At 51.7% G+C, this 20,555-nt stretch overlaps 1 protein-coding gene across 2 annotated transcripts; it reads left to right on the top strand.

Annotated features, from left to right (window-relative positions):
• Positions 1-1,101: 1,101 nt before the first annotated feature.
• Positions 1,102-20,512, top strand: myo10 (myosin X). Of its 2 annotated transcripts, XM_088396392.1 has the most exons (40): positions 1,103-1,428; positions 6,395-6,559; positions 7,802-7,989; positions 8,739-8,873; positions 8,958-9,082; positions 9,242-9,255; positions 9,361-9,445; positions 9,514-9,617; positions 9,744-9,873; positions 9,950-10,068; positions 10,201-10,347; positions 10,472-10,572; positions 10,719-10,785; positions 10,850-10,942; positions 11,029-11,097; positions 11,158-11,240; positions 11,346-11,454; positions 11,646-11,726; positions 13,430-13,554; positions 13,615-13,729; positions 13,789-13,895; positions 13,968-14,174; positions 14,260-14,299; positions 14,379-15,224; positions 15,322-15,442; positions 15,519-15,762; positions 15,904-15,999; positions 16,074-16,167; positions 16,251-16,306; positions 16,374-16,516; positions 16,581-16,793; positions 16,863-17,020; positions 17,094-17,220; positions 17,290-17,581; positions 17,733-17,940; positions 18,126-18,262; positions 18,331-18,451; positions 18,655-19,119; positions 19,238-19,429; positions 19,610-20,512. In XM_088396392.1, the coding sequence occupies exons 1-40, from the start codon at positions 1,408-1,410 to the stop codon at positions 19,709-19,711; spliced, it is 6,045 nt and encodes a 2,014-aa protein (XP_088252518.1). In that variant the 5' UTR covers positions 1,103-1,407; the 3' UTR covers positions 19,712-20,512. The 2 variants fall into 2 exon arrangements, with proteins under 2 accessions (XP_088252517.1, XP_088252518.1); XM_088396391.1 differs by having other exon boundaries at positions 1,102-1,428; positions 17,094-17,581.
• Positions 20,513-20,555: the final 43 nt, after the last annotated feature.

Genomic DNA, 20,555 nt, shown 5'->3' with positions numbered 1-20,555 from the left:
TTGCCAAAATAAAAAAAATCCTTTCGAATGTCTCCTTTTCTTAGGATAGGTAATATCTGCATACGTCTTTATTTTAATGCAAAATGGCCCCTTAAATATGAAGTGCTTGCACTGGTGAAACATGAACGGTAAGTTTCTTTATTGGAAGTATAAAAAACGGCATACTGTCACCAGATTTTTGTTGCACTAGCGCCCCTTGTCGTTTGCTCCACTCACGCACGTAAATCAGAAAGAATAAAAGGTTGTGATGTCTTACTGTGACCGCTAGATGGTAGCAGAGACAAAACGTCTTAATTTTTTCTCTCGCTCTTTGCGGCCAAAAAGGTCAACCTGTGCTTGAACCTCGCAAGTGAACTGGAGCCACGATTGGAATTCCATCCAAAAGCTTTTCGGTGGCCAAGAAACCGGAATGGCCCCACGAGTGAACAATTTTGATATGACACAACCAGTTCAGTTGAACTGAAATGTTCATCGTCACATCATTTTTGCATGAGTCGCAAACCAGTAGTTTTATTGTCACTCCTTATATTGTCTTCTCTAATGTTGAAGGTGTCATAAAGCCGATCATCTCATGAAGAACAAGTCAGGTTTTAGAAGTCCTAAAATGGAGCCCGACTCGAGTGGCCCACCTCCCTCCGACATTCCAGCAGGTGGGACTCAAGCGAACTGAACTCAGTCGCGCACTTGACTGCCGTGGTTGTTATCTTCCATCGTTAGAAGGCCAAACAGGAAATGTTTGTCTACCGTTTCCTGTTTTGCCTTCATTGGGGGTAATTTCATGGATGGACGGACAAATTGGTTAGAGATCACCGTAAAAAAAAGTTAAACTCTTGATGCTGCCATTATGTTCATTTTATTTGTGTCTTCTCATTTTTATCAACATAGTTTTGATTTTACTTTTATGTAGAATACTAACAAACATTCAAAAAGAAGTTAACTTTGGCACCGAAAGGTCACGTGACCTGGCGCCTTCTCTCGCGATAGCACCTGTTTAAAACGTGCACGGGCGCCTCATTTTGACAGCAGGAGGCGTCCGAGGGGCGCGTGGCCGCTGCAAGACGAGGAGGAGGAGCGGGGGCGGGACTTGATTTTCATTGTCCGTTGGTTCGGCACAGAGTAAAAAGTGCCAACTTTGCGAAGTTCGGATCGGCGTCAGGGCGACTTGCGTGCTGCTGCCTGGACTGCCGCGGGGACGCATGCACCGTGGCCGGAGGACGCGCGCGGTCGATGGGAGGGCGCACAAGACAGAAGGACGGCAAAAATTGCGAGAAGGATTAAATTGTCCCCTTTGCAACCGCATTCTTTTTGCACGTGCATTGGAGCGACGTGGAATGAGTGGGGCCGCGCGGAAGCGGGACTGAGCGCGCGACCTGTGTCCCGGGATCAAGACAGCAGCGGGAGACAGACATGGAGCACTTCTTCCAAGAGGTAACCAAGCAACAGCAGCGTCTGGTGTCTCACGTTTCCCTGCCATTTCACGTCCGCGACTTTGTGCAGCACCCTGGACTGGTCGCCAGTCCGTGTCAGGGCACACAAAGCCAAACCTGGGATTGACTGGGTCGCCTGTCCATGTCAGGGTAGAGCCAAACAAATGGCAAATCCATCTTAGAGCTCATAAACGCTGTGTACTTGTCACTTGACTAATAGCCAAGTTAGTCAGGTCAGGTCACGGTCCGCTGCAGCATCCCTAACTTTTGAGTGTGTATGGCTTTTTCATGGCCCGGTGAGATTTTTTTCCTGCTCTTACTCTCGCTGAGAAGAAAATGGAGGATATTGTCTGATATAGTTTGAAGGAAACAAACAAAAAAAAAGACAGTTGCGGAAAAAAATGGTTTTATGCTATTGCAATTACAGCTGTAAATTGCATCATTTGGAAATATTAGATTTTTATTTTATTTTTTTTACACCGAATGCACCCAGGTGGTTTATTAGTAACCGTTGAAAGGGACCAATAAAATCTGAAGGTCTGCCCAAACTAACTGATTCCTCACCGTGACCCCATTTTTTTTTTTTTTTCCAATCAACTTGGGCTTCATTGTTTAGGTTTGAATGGAGCTTCGAAGAAGAAGGTTAAGATCCAGACGAGTGCTTGAGAAGACAAGCTGAGTGGAGTAGTCTTATGTTGTGTCAATAGCGACCCTGAGCTTGTTGTTCAATATTTGTTTTGTACGCCACGATTTTGACAAAGCCGTCCAACCGGTTTTTGTCCTTAGGTGTAACGAACAGTTCCAGTAAACAAAACTTTGAAAGTTTTGCCTCTTCCTGCTCTCCGGGTCTTCTAATCTCACGTGACGGTGACGAGACAAACGTTGGTCTTGCTTCCCTCAAGAGCGAGAGGAGGAAAAAAATGTTGGGAGGGTAATACTTGACTGCGGTCTCAAATATCAGCCGCCTGCTTCACTAATCGGCGTGGAAACAAAGAGGCCAGGCAGAGAAGAAAAGCAGACTTCACGCGAGCACTTTGAGCAACATTTTTCATTCCATAGCTAACTCAAGGTTTTTGAGACGGTTTTTGGAACCAAATTCCAAGTATTGTACGGCCTTCCGAACTGGACTAAACAAAGAAAAGCAAGAGTAAAGCACAAAAGCGAAACTTTTGAGACAAATAAGCGCTCAAGTTTATAAGCTTGTATGTCTTGCTTCAGAAATAAAAAAAATCTCAGCTGAGGCCAATTTGGAATGTTTACAATTCCTTAGTTGCCGCTCCAGCGCACCAATCAGACGACGTCAACCACTTCCTGTCTCCTCCCACTTTTGCTGCTCGAAATGGAAGTTTGGTTTTGTTCAGCGAAGCGAGAAGGTTTTCCTAGGCCGAGGCCTCCCCTCGGGAACCGCTGCGGCAAAACGACGCCGGCCTGCCGTCGCTGGCGACTGCCACTTTTATTTTTGTTTCTTTCTTTGGGAATTTGCCCAATATCGAACTCCCTCTTAAGGTAGCGCGATGAGCTCATCAGCAAATGTAACGAGGCGTCAAACTCTCAAGCACAAAACCAGACTGCTCAAAGTTTAGTGTCATGTTGTGCGTGACTTTGTGTGTGTATGTGTGTTGCTGAAGTGTGTGCATACGCGTTTCCAGAGGTCGTGGGGGTGGTGCGAGCGACTGATCAGATTGGCACTAGCCCAATAGCCACTTCCTGGAAGACGAGACAAAACAGCAGCCGAGCCCAAAGCAAAGTAAACAAATCTCCATTAGAGCTAATTAGCTGCCAAAGTTCCGTATGGCGTGCGTGTGTGAGCGTGCACGGGGGTGGCGATCTTGCGGACAGCGTTTTGGATTCGGATTTTCTTCTCCCAAAAAGTCCAACTGCAGCTGGACGGCACATGGTGGAACTGTCCCAACCGCCGGGCCGCAACCCGCACGCGCACACTTGTGTCAACAGAGTTAAAAGTGAGGCAAAGAAAGTAGGTCAAGTTGTTAGTTTAAAAGCTTGTTCGCGTAGCATAGTCTGCTTCGCTCACAGTCGGGTCGGTGCTGCCGTGTTCGTCGGGGGTTTCTACTTCTCTTGAAGAACCCCTCTTTAGTCAAAACTTTTTTTTTTCTCAAATTCAAGACATCAATGTTTACTACTGGTGCACAAAATGAGCCGTGCATGAACGTCACCGTGTTCAAAGAACAAAACCAACACAATGCATGAACTCAAAACAAATGACATGATGTGTTTTGACTTTAAAAAAAATGCTGATGAAGTCACCTTGAATCTTTTAATAGTGTGCATCAAGTGGACACGTGAAGTCATGTTCGTTGAAGTAAGAGTGTCAAAGGGCTTCATAAGGCCAAACAGACTCCCCTGCGCTAAAGCCCGCACCCAGCTATCGACTAAGCTAACAGTTGTAAAAGCAACATTCCGTTAATTAACACGTAGCTGCTGATGGATGCTAAGCTATCTGTGTCAAAGGAACGTGCTTGAATGAGTGTTTTGTTTGCTAAATGTCGCATGACACGGAGGTCAAGTCTGTTTTTGCTCAAACGGTTGTGCTTGTCGCAGCTGATGCTAAGTCGGGCTAGCAGAATGTTATTTGACACAAAACAAATCTGCTTGAGCCCCAGTGAAAAAGTGAACATTCCAGGAAGGCTGATGATCCTCTTTCCGACTACACAGCTCACTCACCCTGGCCCCCCAGACGCAACACTCCACATTCCATTGTACGAACAAAACGTTGTGTTGGGTGTTGATGTTTGCATGTTGGAATAAAAGGACAACGAGGAAGTTGCCCTGTAAGCATCATAGGGTTTTAAAAACAATCAAACCCTTTTGGGCAGGATGAGGTCAGGCTTGGGGGCCCGGAGTTGGCTCTGACAGGTTTCGAGCCGCTTCGGGTTTGCGTCGCTTAGCTAGCACGCTTCTGAGTTCAGATGGCCGACGACGGTCCGGGGTTCACCTCGGCTGCCTTTGGGCTAAAAATACTGCGAGACACAGCGGGGAAGTGGGCCGGAAAAGTCCATTTAACTCCAAACATTCTTTTGATGCCGGCAACTTTTCTTGACTGCGCGGGATTCGTCTGTTGGTCGTCCAACTTGGCGACTTCCTGCCTTTGTTGTTTCATGCGGTGGTCCTGAAACGGGACGAGGACAGCTTCTTCCTTGAGTGAGCTTAGCTTTCAACAAGCGGCCAAAGAGAACGCGGGCCTGCAAGCTTGACTCACACATGTATATTCAAACGTGCATATACACGCACGTAGAGACACACAACTACACAACGCTCAGCAGGGTATCTTGGGAAAGTGTCGCCCTTCACGATGCCTGCAAGGCTCCTGTTAAATCGGTTGCCCTCGTGTCACCTTGGCAACGGTGTGATGGTCCCTGATCAACGAGCTGAACTTTGAACCCTGCTTTGTTAATAATTAACTTACACAGGAGCTGTTTAGATTCTTAACATCTGACCCTGATTAATTATGAATGCGGCCGACCAGTTAATACAAGTATCTAAGAAAACAAACCACAAGCATCTTGGGAGACATTTTCTATCGTTGACTCAGACTGTCTTCTGGATCTCGAGGGTTGTTTTTTTTTTTGCAAGAGTGTGATTTTTGCTTTTTTGCTGGTGCGACGGCGTGACAAGCAGCTGGGCCCTTCTCCCGCTTCTGGGCTTCCCGCTCACAAGGGCACTTTTGTTGGCCTGCGTCGCCGCCGCCAACAGGAAGCGTTTTATCACCCGCTTGTCGTTTGTTGTCTGCCGCCGCGAGACAATCTTCCCACTTGATTTTTGGCTAAGCTGGAAGGCTGCTGCAAATATATCCCTTCCTTCTTTTTTGACAAAAGTATTTTATTTTTCATGTCCGAAATCCTGACCAGCCTCTGCCGCCATCTCGGAAGACGTATGACGTAGTAACATGGCTCAGTTTAATGATTAACGTTTTACGGCCATGTTTAATCATCGGTCACGCTCGAGTGTGTCTGCGTGCGTGTGTGTTTGCTTGTGTGTATGATCGGTGTGGCGAATTCAAACAATGTGAATTTTCCAGGCTGATAAAAGTGCTGACACACTCAGAAAACGCAACGACGTTGCAACTTGGGAGTTAACAAACTTTTGCCAACTTTAGCTTGCCAATGCTGATTATACACGCTGCATGTTGTGAGTTTGCAGGCGTGACTTTAAGAGGGAAGAAAGTGTGTCGCTGCTGGGGGAGGAGGGGTGGGCACACGCTGCAGACAATGAAGGAGGACAAGTGAAAAGTGTGCCACGGGAAGGCCGAGACCCCTGGAGGCCCACCCCTACCGATCCCTCCCCTTCTTGAGCGGCTCTGTTTTTGTGTGACCAAGTAGCTGTTGTGCTTTTGTCATTTCCTTAAAATCTTTTGGTCTCATCGTTTCCTGAGACGCTGATCTTATTTAACCTTTTTTGTGTCTGCCATGCTAAAAGTTTGCCCCTGGAGCAACACTCGAACGGGAATGTGAGCAATGTGCAAGTTGCGCATATCAGTGGTGGCCTCCCGGGACACTGGGCTCTTTCTTCAAGACCGAGTCACCAAAAACTCTTTAGTCACACTGGCTCATCCAGCTGTGTGTATGTGAGAGACAACTGATGTGACCTGTCAAGACAAACATAGTGCTTTGGTACCATCTTGAGGCAACCATGTGGGTTGGATTTGGACCAAATTAGTGCTTTGGTGCCAACTTAAGTAATGGCTGTTGTTTGGGTTCTTTATAGGAGGGGCTACCATACGTATGTCAAGAAACTTGCTACTTTGTTTTGTGCCACCGCATTGGCCTCGACAAAAAGTGTGTGTTCTTCTTTTCAGGCTGGCACTTGGCCTTCTCCTCTCAAACCTTTGTTGACTCGGCAAGGCCGAGCTTGACGTCGCGACGAGAATGAGCCGATGTCGCGGAATGCGCACGCCAAGATAAAACAAACGAGCTCATCTGAAATGTGACTTTGAATTTCTCACGTTTCAGGCGTACAAGCGCAATGCGCCAACATGCGATGAGCTTCAGCCCGCCCCCGGCGCCGAGGACGAGGGCGGCGACGAGGGCGTGGAGGACATGGCGATGCTGGAGGATCTGCACGACGGCGCCATCATGCACAACCTGTTCCTGCGCTACCGCCAAAGGCGCATCTACGTGAGTTTGCTGGTCGGACGCCTTCCCGCTTGTCAGCCTTTCTTTCCCCTTTTGAACGTGTCGTGAAGGCTCAAGATGTCTTCATCAGAACCTCCCCTGAACTGGGAATGTGGAGTCCAGAATATGTGTGAACTGGAATGACTGGAATCCTCATGTGAGCCCTCCCCCCAGTGCGCAGCTGGCTCCAATCGCACAACGCGCACAAAAACGGCAACACACCAGTTGACCCCTAGGCCCCTTTTCTGTCAGTCAGGATCCTGCTGGCGTGATTCCAGAAGATCCTTCATCTTTTCGTTGACATCTTAGGAAAGCAGGACATCCGCACAGAAAATGTTGCTTTCGTTCCCAACCAAAGAAATCTCGTTGTACGTAGAAAAAAAAAGGTTCAGCAGTAAAAGCAAAAGACAAATGTTTGTTTTCACATGCACGCCAGGAGAGTTTTAAGATGGGGGAGGGGTGGGGGATGGCGTGTGAATGTTCCAAAATCTAATCACAGTGTAGCTAACACACGAGCTGAGCGAGTGCCACTAGTTGGCGGCGTCCCGCCTACATTTCCTGCCGTCACTCAAACCAGCGTCGCTTTGTCCTTTCTCCAAATTCTTTCACATCTGCTCCTCGTTTTGCTCGCACGGTTGCTCGTCTCGCTTTTGGCAAATTTGGGCTCTGACTGAACTGAGCTGCAAAGAATTGGAATGGCTCAAAATTCTGTTTAGCGTGGGGCTAACACGTTGTAGCTAATGCTAAATTTGAATGTTGCAATGTTGCGGCTCGTGTCATCGGTTTCATGAGAACGCCGAGCCATTATGCAAACTATTGATTGACCACCACCGCTCGCCATCGTCATCCAGAGAAGGCGAGAGGCCGCGTTTAATGGCGTTAACCAACGGGGGGGGGGGGCTCGTGATGAAAGTCACAGCCAATTAGCTCGCGGCCGGGGCATCGTCGTGGAAATTGTTGCCGGGCGAAGGGGGAGGAGGCCTGGCGGGAACTAATTGAGTCCAAATGGTTGCAATTCTTCAACTTAAGTGGAGCGCTTGCCTTTTTTTGTGCCCCGAGGAGTTTTTTTTTTTTTCTTTTTTTCGCCACAGCAAGCAAAACATTCCGGAACATTCGGTTTTAAAGTCCCATTTCTTTTTCAATAAAGGGACAAAATGACATTTCAACTGGGTTCTGATAATAAGACGCCTTTTAATCCAGACACAATTTTGAAAAACAAAGTGTTGCCTCTGTGTCATCCAACAGACGTACATCGGGTCGATCCTGGCGGCGGTGAATCCGTACCAGCCGCTGGCCGGCTTGTACGAGCGCAGCGCGGTGGAGCTGTACGCCCGTCATCATCTGGGCCAGATGCCGCCGCACATCTTCGCCGTGGCCAATGAGTGTTACCGCGCGCTGTGGCGGAGGCCACGCAGCCAGTGCGTGCTCATCAGGTGGGAACCGAGGTTTTATCAAGATTGCTTATCTTGCGGCATCCTCTGGTGACCTCACTTTGACCCAAAGGCCACCGTCCGTCTCCATGTGCAAAGCAGCTTCGCTCATTCTTGTTGACTTGACGTCATGCGCACGAAACCTGAAAACGTTTCGTGTTGCTTTTGTGGTGGAAATGTCATTGAGCGTTTGGTTTCCGCGGCGACTGCGCTTGGCTGAGCAAACGAAGCATCACGTCACGTGTGCGCCTTGTGCGCTGACCTTTTACTTTCACCCCCCTGGCAGTATTTTTTTTTCCTACTTTTCATTTGTTTTTTCTTTTTAGGTTGCACAGTTGCTTAGTTGAATTTATTTTGGAGGGGTTTTCATTTTTGGTAACTTTTTGAATTTGGTGTTGTTCACTTTTAGTTGACTTGAGTTTACTCAAGTTTACTCATTTTGTTTGAATTCACTTTTCAACATGTTTTGTTTCATCTGGTTTACTTTGTTGTGGTTTTATTTGAGTGTGTTTTGCTTTGCTTTTGACTTCAATTTTTTTAAGAATTGATCTCATTTGGCTTTGGTAGGACGTTCTCCGTTTTCTTTGTCTCCACCTAGTGGACAAAAGAATACTGCGTCGTTGACTTTTTGTTCTGCTCTAAAGACAGACAGATATGGATGGATGCCAAGAGGGAAACTGAAATTGTCACGGACGTGTGCAACAATTTGGCGTGATTGATGATTGCGTCGCTTGGTGTTTGTTTTTCTTTAGTGGCGAGAGTGGCGCCGGGAAGACTGAAAGCACTAAACTGATTCTCAAGTTCTTGTCGGCCATGAGCCAGCATTCCCTGGAGGTGTCGTCCAAGGAGAGGAGTTCGCGTGTGGAGGAGGCGCTGCTGGAGAGCGGGTGACTCTTACAATTGTTCTGGAGACTATTCGTTTCCTTGATGACGTGAACAAAGTACAAGTGTGACCTTTTTGTCGCCGGCAGGCCCATCATGGAGGCCTTCGGCAACGCGCGGACGCTCTACAACAACAACTCCAGCCGCTTCGGGAAGTTCGTCCAGCTGCATTTCAACCAAAAGGGAAGCATCCAGGGAGGACGCATCGTCGACTGTATCCTCATTCTTCGCTCGCAGAATAGGAAGCTAAATCTAATCATTGCTAATGCTAACCAAACGACTCTCCAATTTAGTTTCAACTAATGTTTGTCAGTTTTATTTGGACGTAGGCTGACTTTTTGTGAACCTTGACTGAAACACCTTTTGACGTCAGACCTCCTGGAGAAGGTGACACTTCTTTGCTCTGTTCAAGCCAAGTCATTTTTTTTTTGTCAAGCGAATCGGGAAAGAGCATTGAGTTTAAGCGGGACGTTCTTCTATTCTCTGCCGCAGAACCGGGTAGTCCGACAGAACGTGGGCGAGAGGAACTATCACATCTTCTATGCTCTGCTCGCAGGGGCCGACCAACAGCAAATGGGTCAGTCGACTCGCGCCCGCATTGCTCGTTGGCAGAATCGAGTCAAGTCCCCTTTGTGTTGTTTGCAGAGCGTTTGGATCTGAGCCCGTCTTGCGCGTATCACTACTTGACCCACTCAGGCAGCCCCCCAGACAACGGCGCTGATGACAGAGGCACTTTTCAAGAGGTTCTGGTGAGTTACACGGCACCACCACTCGTTTGCCTCTCAGATGTTTGAAAAATTCATTTCGTTCACATGACTCAAAGTGGAACGCTGTTGATTCCCGCCTCCCCTGCTTTGCGCTTGTGTCTTTATCAGAACGCCATGCGGACCATGCACTTCACCGAGGGCAACATCTGCGAGATCCTGCGACTCCTGGCAGGGATCCTGCACGCCGGCAACATCCACTTTGTAACGGCCGGAGGGGCCCAGATCGCCTCCAAGTCCGGTGGGTGCCTCCCCCCCCCCTCCCCTCCCCCTCCTGCTCGCAAAGCCACGACTGGCCGTTCACGTTTGATCGGCAGCCCTGAGTCAGACGGCGGAGCTCCTGGGCCTGAACCCGGATCAGCTGGCCGAGGTTCTCACACACAGGTCCATGATCCTCCGGGGGGAGGAGATCTCAACCCCGCTCACCGTGGAGCAGGTCAGCGCGCCAACCGGAGCCTTCGTCTTTGATTCCGTCGGCTGTGAACCATTTTTGTTGGCTCCCTGCCACACGGTGACCCGATGACTGGCTTGAACGGTGGAGCCTTCTTCTTTTTTTTTTCTGGCGCAGGCAGTGGACTCACGAGACTCCATGGCCATGGCACTTTATTCGCAATGCTTCAACTGGATCGTCCGCAAACTCAACGATCGCATCCGAGGGAAAGACGACTTCAAGTCCATCAGCATCCTGGACATCTTTGGATTTGAAAACTTTGAGGTACGGGAAACGGACCACCCGGAAACGAGGAGGCGCTCGCTCTGTGCTTTTGTTCCACCCCTCTGAGTTTGCAGAGCATTGAGGAACGTCGTGGACATTGTTGTTGACGCGCCTTCCGTTTCAGGTCAACCACTTTGAGCAGTTCAACATCAACTACGCCAACGAGAAGCTGCAGGAATATTTCAACAAGCACATTTTCTCCCTGGAGCAACTCGAGTACAACAAGTAAGGCCAACAAAAAGTCACCAAAATGAAAACTAACCGAAAGGACATCTCGGTTTTTGGAAGACTCTCAGGCCGCTAGTTTGAAAATTGAACAAAGTCAAATTGAAATGAAATCCAAATGTGGATGACGCCTCGACCTTCCGCAGGGAAGGTCTGGTGTGGGCCAACATCGACTGGACAGACAACGGCGAGTGTTTGGACTTGATTGAGAAGGTGAGGCAGCGCTTCTGGTTCTGTAGGCCGGGCCGGGTCGGACTGACGTGTGTGCTTCACGCAGAAACTGGGCCTCCTGGCTCTAATCAACGAGGAGAGTCACTTCCCCAAAGCCACGGATGACACGCTGCTGGAGAAACTGCACAGTCAGCACTCGGTACAAAGGCGCCGCCCAACGTGCTCACCTGTGCCACACGTTGGGCTTCCTCAAAGAGTTTGCCGTGCGTGTGCTTTGCCTTCCAGAAAAATGCCTTTTACGTGAAGCCTCGCGTGGCCGTTCACTACTTTGGAGTTCGCCATTATGCCGGAGAGGTGAGTTGGCGCCGATGCGCTTGTGTTGAGCCCAGGCGCTAATGAGCGCCGCTGCCGCAGGTGGTGTACGACGTGAGGGGCACGCTGGAGAAGAACAGAGACACCTTCCGAGACGACGTCCTCCATCTGCTGCGTGACAGCAGGTGCGCTCCGCCGCGCCGGCCTTCTCTTCCTCCCCAATGTTGCCTTCAAGTGTGAAATGTTGTCATCTGACGGGGATCAATAAAGTATCTATCTTCTTGGCTCAGGTTGGATTTTGTCTACGACCTTTTTGAGCACGTGCTGAGTCGCAACAACCGGGACACGCTGAAGAGCAGCTGCAAGCACCGCCGACCCACCGTCAGCTCACACTTCAAGGTCCGGTCCTCGTCTTTTTTTTTTGGGTGTAATTGCACCGGCGGCCACAAGGTGGCGACGTCCTCTTTGATTTGATGCTGTTGAGGGGAAGCCCACCCACTCATTTGGTTTTTCACTTTGAGTCTCTAACAAAAGGCTCAGGAGCACTTTGAGAAGTCATTTAACACAGGCCTGCGTGTTTTGCGTTTCAGGACTCACTGCACTCCCTGATGGCAACGCTCAGCGCCTCCGACCCGTTCTTCATCCGTTGCATCAAACCAAACACGCACAAGGTGAGTGGGCACACACGTACGCCAGACCTTGGGCTTAGTTGCCGTGACGACCCACTGGGCCGCTCTGTTGTCCTGCTGACTTGGCATCTTGTTCTCTATCACACCCTTGGCACACTTATTTGTTGATCTCAGTTAAAGCCGTCACGTGAGCTGACCATTGGTTGTCACGGGGGGAAGTTACAAAAAAATAATGGATGTACGGACAGATGTCTTGTTTCCAAGAACAGGGCCTTCAAGTCAGATGAATGGTTTTGTGTTGAGCTCACGCTAGCCCTTGCCCCTCCCCTCCCCCGGCCCGCTTTGAATGCACACACACACACACACACGTCAAGCCCGACAAGCGCCTGGCGCAAATGAGCCTCGGCGGGAGACAGGTCGCCTCGGCAACCACGGCCCTCCCATATCCACACGGAAGGAACGTTTCAAAGCCTTTGTTAGCTTGAGCCAGCAAACCGCGACCAGGCCGAGTCGTGTGTCTCCCTTGGGAAGTTTTTGTGGCCGGCTGGCGCTCCAGGATGCAGGGTGAGGCGGGATGCCGCGTGCGTGCGTGCCTTAGACGTGTGTATGCGCGCGTGTGCACTTTGAATGGCGCTCTTGCATGTCGGTGTTTTTCTTGAAGCCAGCAATGACACACGAGACTGCAAATGGTTTCTCAGTCGCTGCTAACTTGGCGGCGTGCGGCTACGGATACATGGTACTTGAGTCTGGAGCAAATTGTTGCTATCAATCCTAACAACAGTTGTCAAAGAATGTGATTGTCGGGTCATCTGTCAACTTTTTGGGAACTAAAATTATTTGTTGACTTCATGTGGTTCTTGATGAGATTTCACAGTTGGTTTTAAAAGGCTGTAGTTGTTTTTATTTTGTGCTGCTTTTGGGCTCTTTCTCCAACTTAAGATGCAGTCCATCTTTTTTTTTCCATCTTGGAAAAAAGCTGCCTTACTTTGCATGTCAATTTAATAGGAACAGCAACAAGTTGTTGTGTGATTGACTCCATTTCACAGACAATCAAATATTAAAATCAGATTCAGTCTTGTGGCCATGATTTTGTTTCTCATGAATTTTTATCATGATTAAAAAGAATGAATGATGCCAGAATTTTGGAGAGGGGGGCTGATTTTTGTAACAATGGCGCTTTTTGTGAGCAATCCCTGTTCAAAGTGCTTCTCCAAGTGTCTCGGGTAAGACCAAGGAAGACGTGAGGGTGCGCATTTTACGGACAGCGCCCGCCTTTGTGCAGATGTCGTATGCAAATGAGCTTTGCGTTAATGAGCCCGTGCTTCTTAAAGGCTGACATTGAAGGGGTAGTTCTGTCCTAATCAAAGCCGTCTCTCATCGGGAGACCCCCGGCACCCTCCTGCGCCCACTGAGCCTGACGGGAGAGCACACCAAAGTGGCGCCCTCTCTTCTCCATGCCACCACGAAATGTGATGTGACGCACGTTTGAACGCCATCAATTCAAACGATAGGAAGCGAGCAGAAATGTTGTCTTGTGTGGCTCCACTTTCAGCTGCCTCGTGTTCCTCTTTTGGCCATTGCGTGCAAATCCTTAAGGCATTTTGGCCATTTTCCAAAAGAGTCAGCAAAGCAAAGCTGCTGAAATAGCAGCTGACAGGTCGTTTTGGGTGAATATTTTGATTTTTGTTGAGAATTGTGTGGAAACAAATGCTACAAATAATCAGCCTGGTTTGATGCCGCCACAGATGCCTGAGCACTTTGACACAGCGGTGGTTCTCAACCAGCTGAGATATTCGGGCATGCTGGAGACGGTGAAGATCCGACGTGCCGGCTTTCCCGTGCGGCGACCTTTCCAGGAGTTCTGCTGCAGGTGGGTGGTCTCCAGGGGTACCCACGAGGGCACCGCCCACTGACTTGTGTCCTTCCTCAGATACCAAGTTCTGATGCGGGATGGGCTGACAGCAGCAGACGCCAGGGGGCGCTGTGCTGAGCTGCTTCAGCGCTACGACAGCAGTGCCACCGACTGGCAGATGGGCAAGACCAAGGTGAGCCGCGTTGATTTTTTTTTGTGTGCTGTGACGTGAATGGTTGTTTTTGTACTCAGGTGTTCCTCAGGGAAGGCCTGGAGCACCGTCTGGAGAAGCAGCGTGAGGTGGTGGTGCTGCGAGCCGCTGTGATCATCCGGGCGCACGTGGCTGGCTACGTGGTCAGGTAGGTAGAAGTGGAATGGAAATCCGCGCAAACCATTGTCGTCACATTTGAGACGTTTGGGTCTGTGCGTAGGAAGCGGTACCGTCGGTTGGTGCGCTGCGTCCTGCTCATCCAGAAGAACTACCGCGCCTTCTACTGGCGCAGGAAGTTCCTGCTGCTGCGCTGGGCAGCGCTCACGCTGCAGACGCGCCTGCGAGGTCACATGGCCAGACGCCTGGTGAGACGCATGCTGGACGAGAGTCAGGCGAGGAAGCGGGAGCAAGAGGAGCAAGAGGAAAGGTCGCTCAGCTGCTCGGCGTTGCTCATCCAAACAATTAACACAAAAGTGCCGTGACAGATCGTGCTTTGTGGTTTGTGTTGGCAGAGAGAGACAGCGGCTGGAGGAGGAACAGCTCGCTCAAGAGGTAGCAGAATGAGTTTGAGATGCTTTGTTATGGACATTTTGACGTCATCTGCCACATCTTTCTCGTTGGTAATCTTCAGGCATTCAGGAGGCGGGAGGAGCAGTGTCTAGCTCAACAACTGGCGGTTGAGCCTCAGCTGGCCCACAAACACCACTCACCTGACACTTTGAAGAAGACCTTGGACGAGTCTTCTCAGACATTGGATCTATTTTCGGAGGAGGATGACAAAGCCCTTCGTCCTCAGGAGGCCTCCCAGGTGGAGGAGATCCTGCGACTGGAGCGGGAGATCCAGTCCCTGCAGATGAAGAAGGAACGCCAGGAGCTGTCCCTGACGGAGGCATCGCTGCTCCGCCTCCAACTGCTCCGTGACCAGGAGCTCAAGCACTTGGAGGATGAGGCCTGCGAGGCGGCACAGCACTTCCTTCGCTCGCTCAACTTTGACGAGATCGACGAGTGCGTCAGGAACATTGAGAGCTCGCTGGGAGTGGACGGCGACCAAGAAAAGGAGGATGGGTGGCGGCGAGCGGACCGCGAGGAGGAGGATGTGGACGAAGGCTTCGGGGCGGACGATGAGGCGGTTAAGGACTCGCCCAACCCCAGTGAACACGGACACTCGGACGGCCAGCGCACCAGCGGAATCCGAACCAGCGATGATTCCTCCGAGGAGGACCCGTACGCCAACGACGGCGTGGTCCCGCCGCCACCCGCCGCTGTGCTCCTACTGGAGCCGCCGTGCGAGCTCATCCCGCCGGACGAGGACTCGGATTACGATCGGGACGACGAGAGCGCCGTCGCGTCCGGCGGCAGCATGGCAGCACTCTCTAATGCTAACGATGAGCGGTGGTCGCCCGATGGCTGTCGCTCCTCTGGAACATACAACAGCTCCGGAGCTTACCGTTTCGGCTCGGAAGAAGCGCAGTCCTCGGTACGGCACGCTCACAAATGCCACTTCCTTAATATCCGCGTCACAAACAAGAGGCTTCCTTCTCAAGATTGTCTTTTTGTTTTTTCCGACATGTCAGTTTGAGGACAGCGAGGACGACTTTGACAGATTGGACACGGACGACGAGCTGTCGTATCGCCGAGACTCCGTCTACAGCTGCGTCACGCTGCCCTACTTCCACAGCTTCCTGCACATCAAAGGTACGTCCGTGTCTCGAGACGAACGCACGTGAAGGTGAGCAGGCCTGGGCTCAGGTTTCCCTGGCGTTCCCCGCAGGCGGCCTGATGAACATGTGGAAGCGGCGCTGGTGCGTGCTGAAGGACGAGACCTTCCTGTGGTTCCGCGCCAAGCAGGAGGCGCTGAAGCAAGGCTGGCTGCACAAGAAAGGCGGAGGATCGTCCACGCTGTCACGCCGAAACTGGAAGCGACGCTGGTTCGTGCTCCGGCACAGCAAGCTCATGTACTTTGAAAACGACGGCGAGGACAAGCTCAAGGGGGTGTTGGACATTCGCACCGCCAAGTGAGTACATAGCAAAATAGCCGAGACGAACTGTGGCTCTTGGGTTTCTTGCAGCTGGAGCTTTGCTCAAGCACGAGGAACCCCATGGCTGCTTTTGTCGTTTGTGACTCGTCACTAACAGTCGAACGTGTGTCGTTGCAGAGAGGTGATCGACAACGCCGACAAGGAAAACGGCATCGATATCATCACGACGGAGAGAACGTACCACTTGGTGGCGGAGACTGCCGAGGACGCCAGGTCAGGGGGTTTCGGGTTCTCGCTTGACTATCGTGATATTGGCGCCGATGTGTTGACGCCGTCGCCTGTTGCAGCCAGTGGTTCAGCGTGCTGAGTCAGGTCCACGGCTCCACTGAGCAGGAAATCGGCGAGATGCATGACGAGCAGGCCAACCCGCAGAACGCCGTGGTGAGTTGAGCGAGGCAGGCAAAAGCCACAAGCGGTGGTCCGGCAGTGTGATCCATGGTCTTCAAACACTTCCGGTCCTTCAGGGTACGCTGGACGTGGGCACCATTGACTCGGCGTGCGCAGCTGACAATCCAGAGAGGTGAGGACGCCGTTAGCGTGCCGTTTCCCAGAGTCGGGCACTCACATCACCCCCCCCAACCCCCTAGGCCCAACTCCTTCGTCATCATCACAGCCAACCGGGTCCTCCATTGCAACGCCGACACGCCAGAGGAGATGCACCACTGGATCACGCTGTTGCAGCGTGCCAAGGGTGACGCCCGCGTGGACGGGCAGGAGTTCATCATACGAGGTTAAAAAAAAAAAGTCTTGAAGACTGGCAAAAAGTTGTGATTTGACAATTTTGTGCGTGTCAGGTTGGCTGCACAAGGAGATGAAGAGCAGCGTGGTGGGCGTGGCTGTGGGTGGCAAAGCCTCGCTCAAGCTGAAGAAGCGCTGGTTCCTGCTAACCCACAACTCCCTGGACTACTACAAGAGCTCGGAGCGCGGCGCCCTCAAGTTGGGCACGCTGGTGCTCAACAGTTTGTGCTCGGTGGTGCCGCCCGACGACAGAGTCTTCAAGGATACCGGTGGGCCGCCAAACCGTCCGCCCTTCCCCCGTGTGTGACCGCCGCCCTTCTGACGTCTGTCGCTCGCAGGCTACTGGAACGTTGTCGTCCACGGCCGCAAGCATTCGTACCGTCTCTACTGCAAACTCCTCAACGAGGCCATCCGCTGGGCCGCGGCCGTCCAGAACGTCATCGACGCCAAGGCGCCCATCGACACGCCCACGCAGCAGCTCATGCTGCAAATCAAGGTAGCTAACTGGCAGAGGAACGCCCGCCTGTCTCGTGCAAGAAAACGAACTGTGCTTGGTTCCGTGTGCGTAGGAGAATAGCCTGAACCTTGAGGTGGTGGAGCAGATCTATAGGAGGAACCCCATCCTGCGCTACAGCCAGCACCCGCTACACTCACCGCTTCTACCGCTGCCCTACGGAGACGTGCACCAGGCCTCTGGTGCGTGCCTCTTTCCGTCCGTCCAGCGACGGGAGGCTTCGTGCTCACCTGGCGCTTTCACTCCTTCAGGCCCAAGGACGTGCGGCAGCCTACAGGAGGAGGCGCTGGCGGCCTTTGCTCGCCTGCGGCAGCTGGAGGGCGCAGCCGATCCGGCGCCGGGCATCGGGGCGCTCCTGCGGGCGTGCCGGGAGCCGCGTGCCCTCCGCGACGAGCTCTACTGCCAGCTGGTCAAGCAGACGGCACGCCCACCCGGGCCCCATGGCCCCGCCAACCTTGCCCGCTGGAAGACGCTGGCGTGCGCCGCCTGCGCCTTCCTGCCCGGCAGGAGCGTCCTCGCCTACGTCCGCCTGCACCTCAAGAGGTAGTGCCGCCGTCAGTTCTTCAGCGTCGGTTCTTCCGCATTTTTCACTTATCTACTCAATTTTCCAAAATTCACTTTTCCAATGTCACCTTTTTTTTTCTCATTTTCTACTGTGTCACATTTTGCCCCCATGTTGCTCCCGCCACCGCAGGTCTCGCGAGGCGTTCCCTGGCACAGAGATTGAGCGCTATGCCGCTTTTGCGCTGGATGCGCTGAAGAAGACACGCGGGCGGGAGAACGTCCCCTCGCTGGAAGAGATTCGGGCCGTGGTGGCGCGACGGGACATGAACACCACTGTGCATTGTCACGGCGGAGGTTGCTGCAAGATCACCATCAACTCGCACACCACCGCCGGCGAGGTGAGACGCTCTGCTGTGGTCAACACCTCATTGTCGGCGCCTACAAACTAAAACCGTAACCTGGATTGAAGCTAAAATAATCGTTGATTGAATTGGGTGGTTTCCATGGTAACGAGGTCCTCGTGAAGGACCTTGTGAAACTATCGCAGGTGACCGTGCGTGTGTATGTGACGTGTCCATGCAAGGTGGTGGAGAAGCTGCTGCGCGGTCTGGTCATGGAGGACAGCAGGAACATGTTTGCGCTCTTCGAGCACAACGACACGGTGGAGAAAGCCATTGAGAGCCGTGCCGTGGTCGCCGACGTCCTCGCCAAGTTTGAAAGGTCAGCGCTGCGATTGTGCTTTGTTGTCGTTCAGCAGTCATAAAAACGTGTGTGTGTGGACACTGCAGATTGTCCTTCAGTCCAGATGAGGGCGGTGCAGGCTGGAAGTTGTACTTCAAACTCTACTGCTTCCTGGACGTGGACAACGTTCCCAAAGACAGCGTGGAGTTTGCCTTCATGTTTGAACAGGTGACCACCAGCACACCACACTGGTCTTGCGCCACCACTGATCGATTGATTGACCGTATCAACACCAGGCCATTTTAATTGGCAAAATATGATCATTTGCAAGTGCAAGCGCTTGCATTCGGAAATGCCAAAAACTACATCAGGAGGACCACCAAGCGTGTTTGGTGTAGCAAAAGCGGTGAAGGATGCCTTTGTATGTGCAGGCTCACGAAGCGGTGATCCGCGGTCAGTATCCGGCCCCCGAGGAGACTCTGCAGTTCCTGTCGGCGTTGCGGCTTCAGTACCTTCTGGGGGACCAAAGCCCCGGGGCTCACGTGCCGGACACCTCGCAGGTGTTCCCCATGGCTCGCCTGCGGACCCGCGTGCAGAACTCAGCACGGAGCTTTGCTCCGGGGGTCGAGCGCTCAGGGACGTCGGAGCGCAAGCGTGCTAGCTTCCTAGAGGGAACGCTGAGGCGCAGCCTGCGCGGTGGCTCGCTCGGCCGGCGCCGCTCGGACTCCGACAACGGGCTAGAGGCCTGGCTGAGGGAGGAGGCGGAGGCCATCCGGACCGGCATGCTGGAGAAGTGGAGCAAGCTGCGCGGCGTCACGCGGGAGCAGGCCATGCGCAAGTACATGGCGCTGGTCCGCGACTGGCCCGGCTACGGATCCACGCTCTTCAACGTGGAGGTGAATGGAACATTGTTTTTTTTTTGTTCTACCTTTTAAATGTTCAACCATAGCGGCAAAGTTTGCTAATGAGCTCGTAGCTCGCGGCTTGACTGTGTTGGAATGTTTTGTCCGCCAGTGCGGTGACGGCACTTTCCCGCTGGAGCTGTGGCTGGGCGTGAGCCGCGAAGCTGTCTCTGTGTACAAGCGGGGTGAACCGCGCCCTCTAGAGGTTTTCCCTTACGAGCGCATCCTGTCCTTTGGGGCGCCGCTCTCCAACACCTACAAGATCGCTGTGGATGGACGAGAACTCGTCTTTGAGACCCAAACGGTAAGGCGGGGGGGGGGAAAAACAATCCGTTTGTCGCGTCGGGTGACACGAGCGGTTCTTATTAGTGGCCCTAAGCACCAAGCAACCAACCCAGCCATCAACTAACCGATCAACAAACGACCAAGCAACAAAATTAAGTACAACTTGATATTTAGTCACTTTACCCTCACTGTTGTCTAGGTGATGGCCATCGCCAAGCTGATGAAGGCGTACGTCGGCATGATGGTGCAGAAGCGCTACAGCAACTGTCAGTCGCTCGGTGGCCATTGCGGCGTCCGGTGAGCCCCGAGAACCGCTCCCATCCTATCCACTTGCCAACGGTGCGGTTGGTCCTCTTGGCGCTCAACTTTCTTGGCTGGACCAAACATGACTTCCAAAAGCGGGACAGGATGAGATTTGGAAGAGGGACCAGTAGGGGACCTCGCTTCGGAGAAAATATTTTATTTACCGTCATTTTGGAACTTTATGATAAGCACTCAAGCGAGTTTTCATAGTCTAAAAGACTTTGAAAAGAATGTAAAGAAAAAAAACATGTAAATAACCCCGTCTTGAACATTTCAAGGTTGTCTCGAGTGTTCTGATTGTCTGACTTACCACGCAAATGCCTGATGAAAAAAAACTCAACAAAAACAACCACTGTGGTCTTTTGAAACGAAGAGTTGGATCCATTTGAACTTGCTATGGTAATGTCAATAAAGCACTTGCTGCTCCATGGTGACATGCTAGTGGTGTTAGCTAGAAGAACTTCTCAAACTTTGTCGGTCCACAAAGAACACAAAGGCCTTTTCAACAAGTGGCAGCACACACGTTGGTTAAAATCTGCTTTTGGGACTTGAAGAGTGCATCGCCATGGTTGCAAGCTTTCCTAAAAGTCCAGAGATTCTGCCACACGTCAGCGGGCCATCCAAAGAGAGAGACACACACACACACACACGCAAGTGCCTTCTTTGCTGTACATGTATTTTGATGTCTTTGTGCAATGATTCTCTTCATCTTTTCTGATGCTGGCTGTACATGTTCTTGTTTTTTTTTTTTGTTACGCTCCATGAGAACCATTTGGATAATAAACAAGATTCTCACAAAGTGTCTCTCAAATATTACAAACAACATCAACAATTGTCATGAC

This window comes from Syngnathus floridae, chromosome 14 (assembly GCF_059516105.1).
Source record: "Syngnathus floridae isolate MCC-2025c chromosome 14, RoL_Sflo_1.0, whole genome shotgun sequence".
Lineage (NCBI taxonomy): Eukaryota > Metazoa > Chordata > Actinopteri > Syngnathiformes > Syngnathidae > Syngnathus > Syngnathus floridae.
The sequence above is the reverse complement of the archived record's forward strand: the minus strand, read 5'-3'. Positions and strand labels throughout refer to the sequence as shown.

Coding starts and splice junctions, on each gene's coding strand:
- myo10 (XM_088396391.1), top strand. CDS start 1,408: ATGGAGCACTTCTTCCAAGAG. Junction 13,730..13,788: donor GGCAGATGGGCAAGACCAAG/GTGAGCCGCGTT, acceptor TTTTGTACTCAG/GTGTTCCTCAGGGAAGGCCT. Junction 15,763..15,903: donor TTGGACATTCGCACCGCCAA/GTGAGTACATAG, acceptor GTGTCGTTGCAG/AGAGGTGATCGACAACGCCG.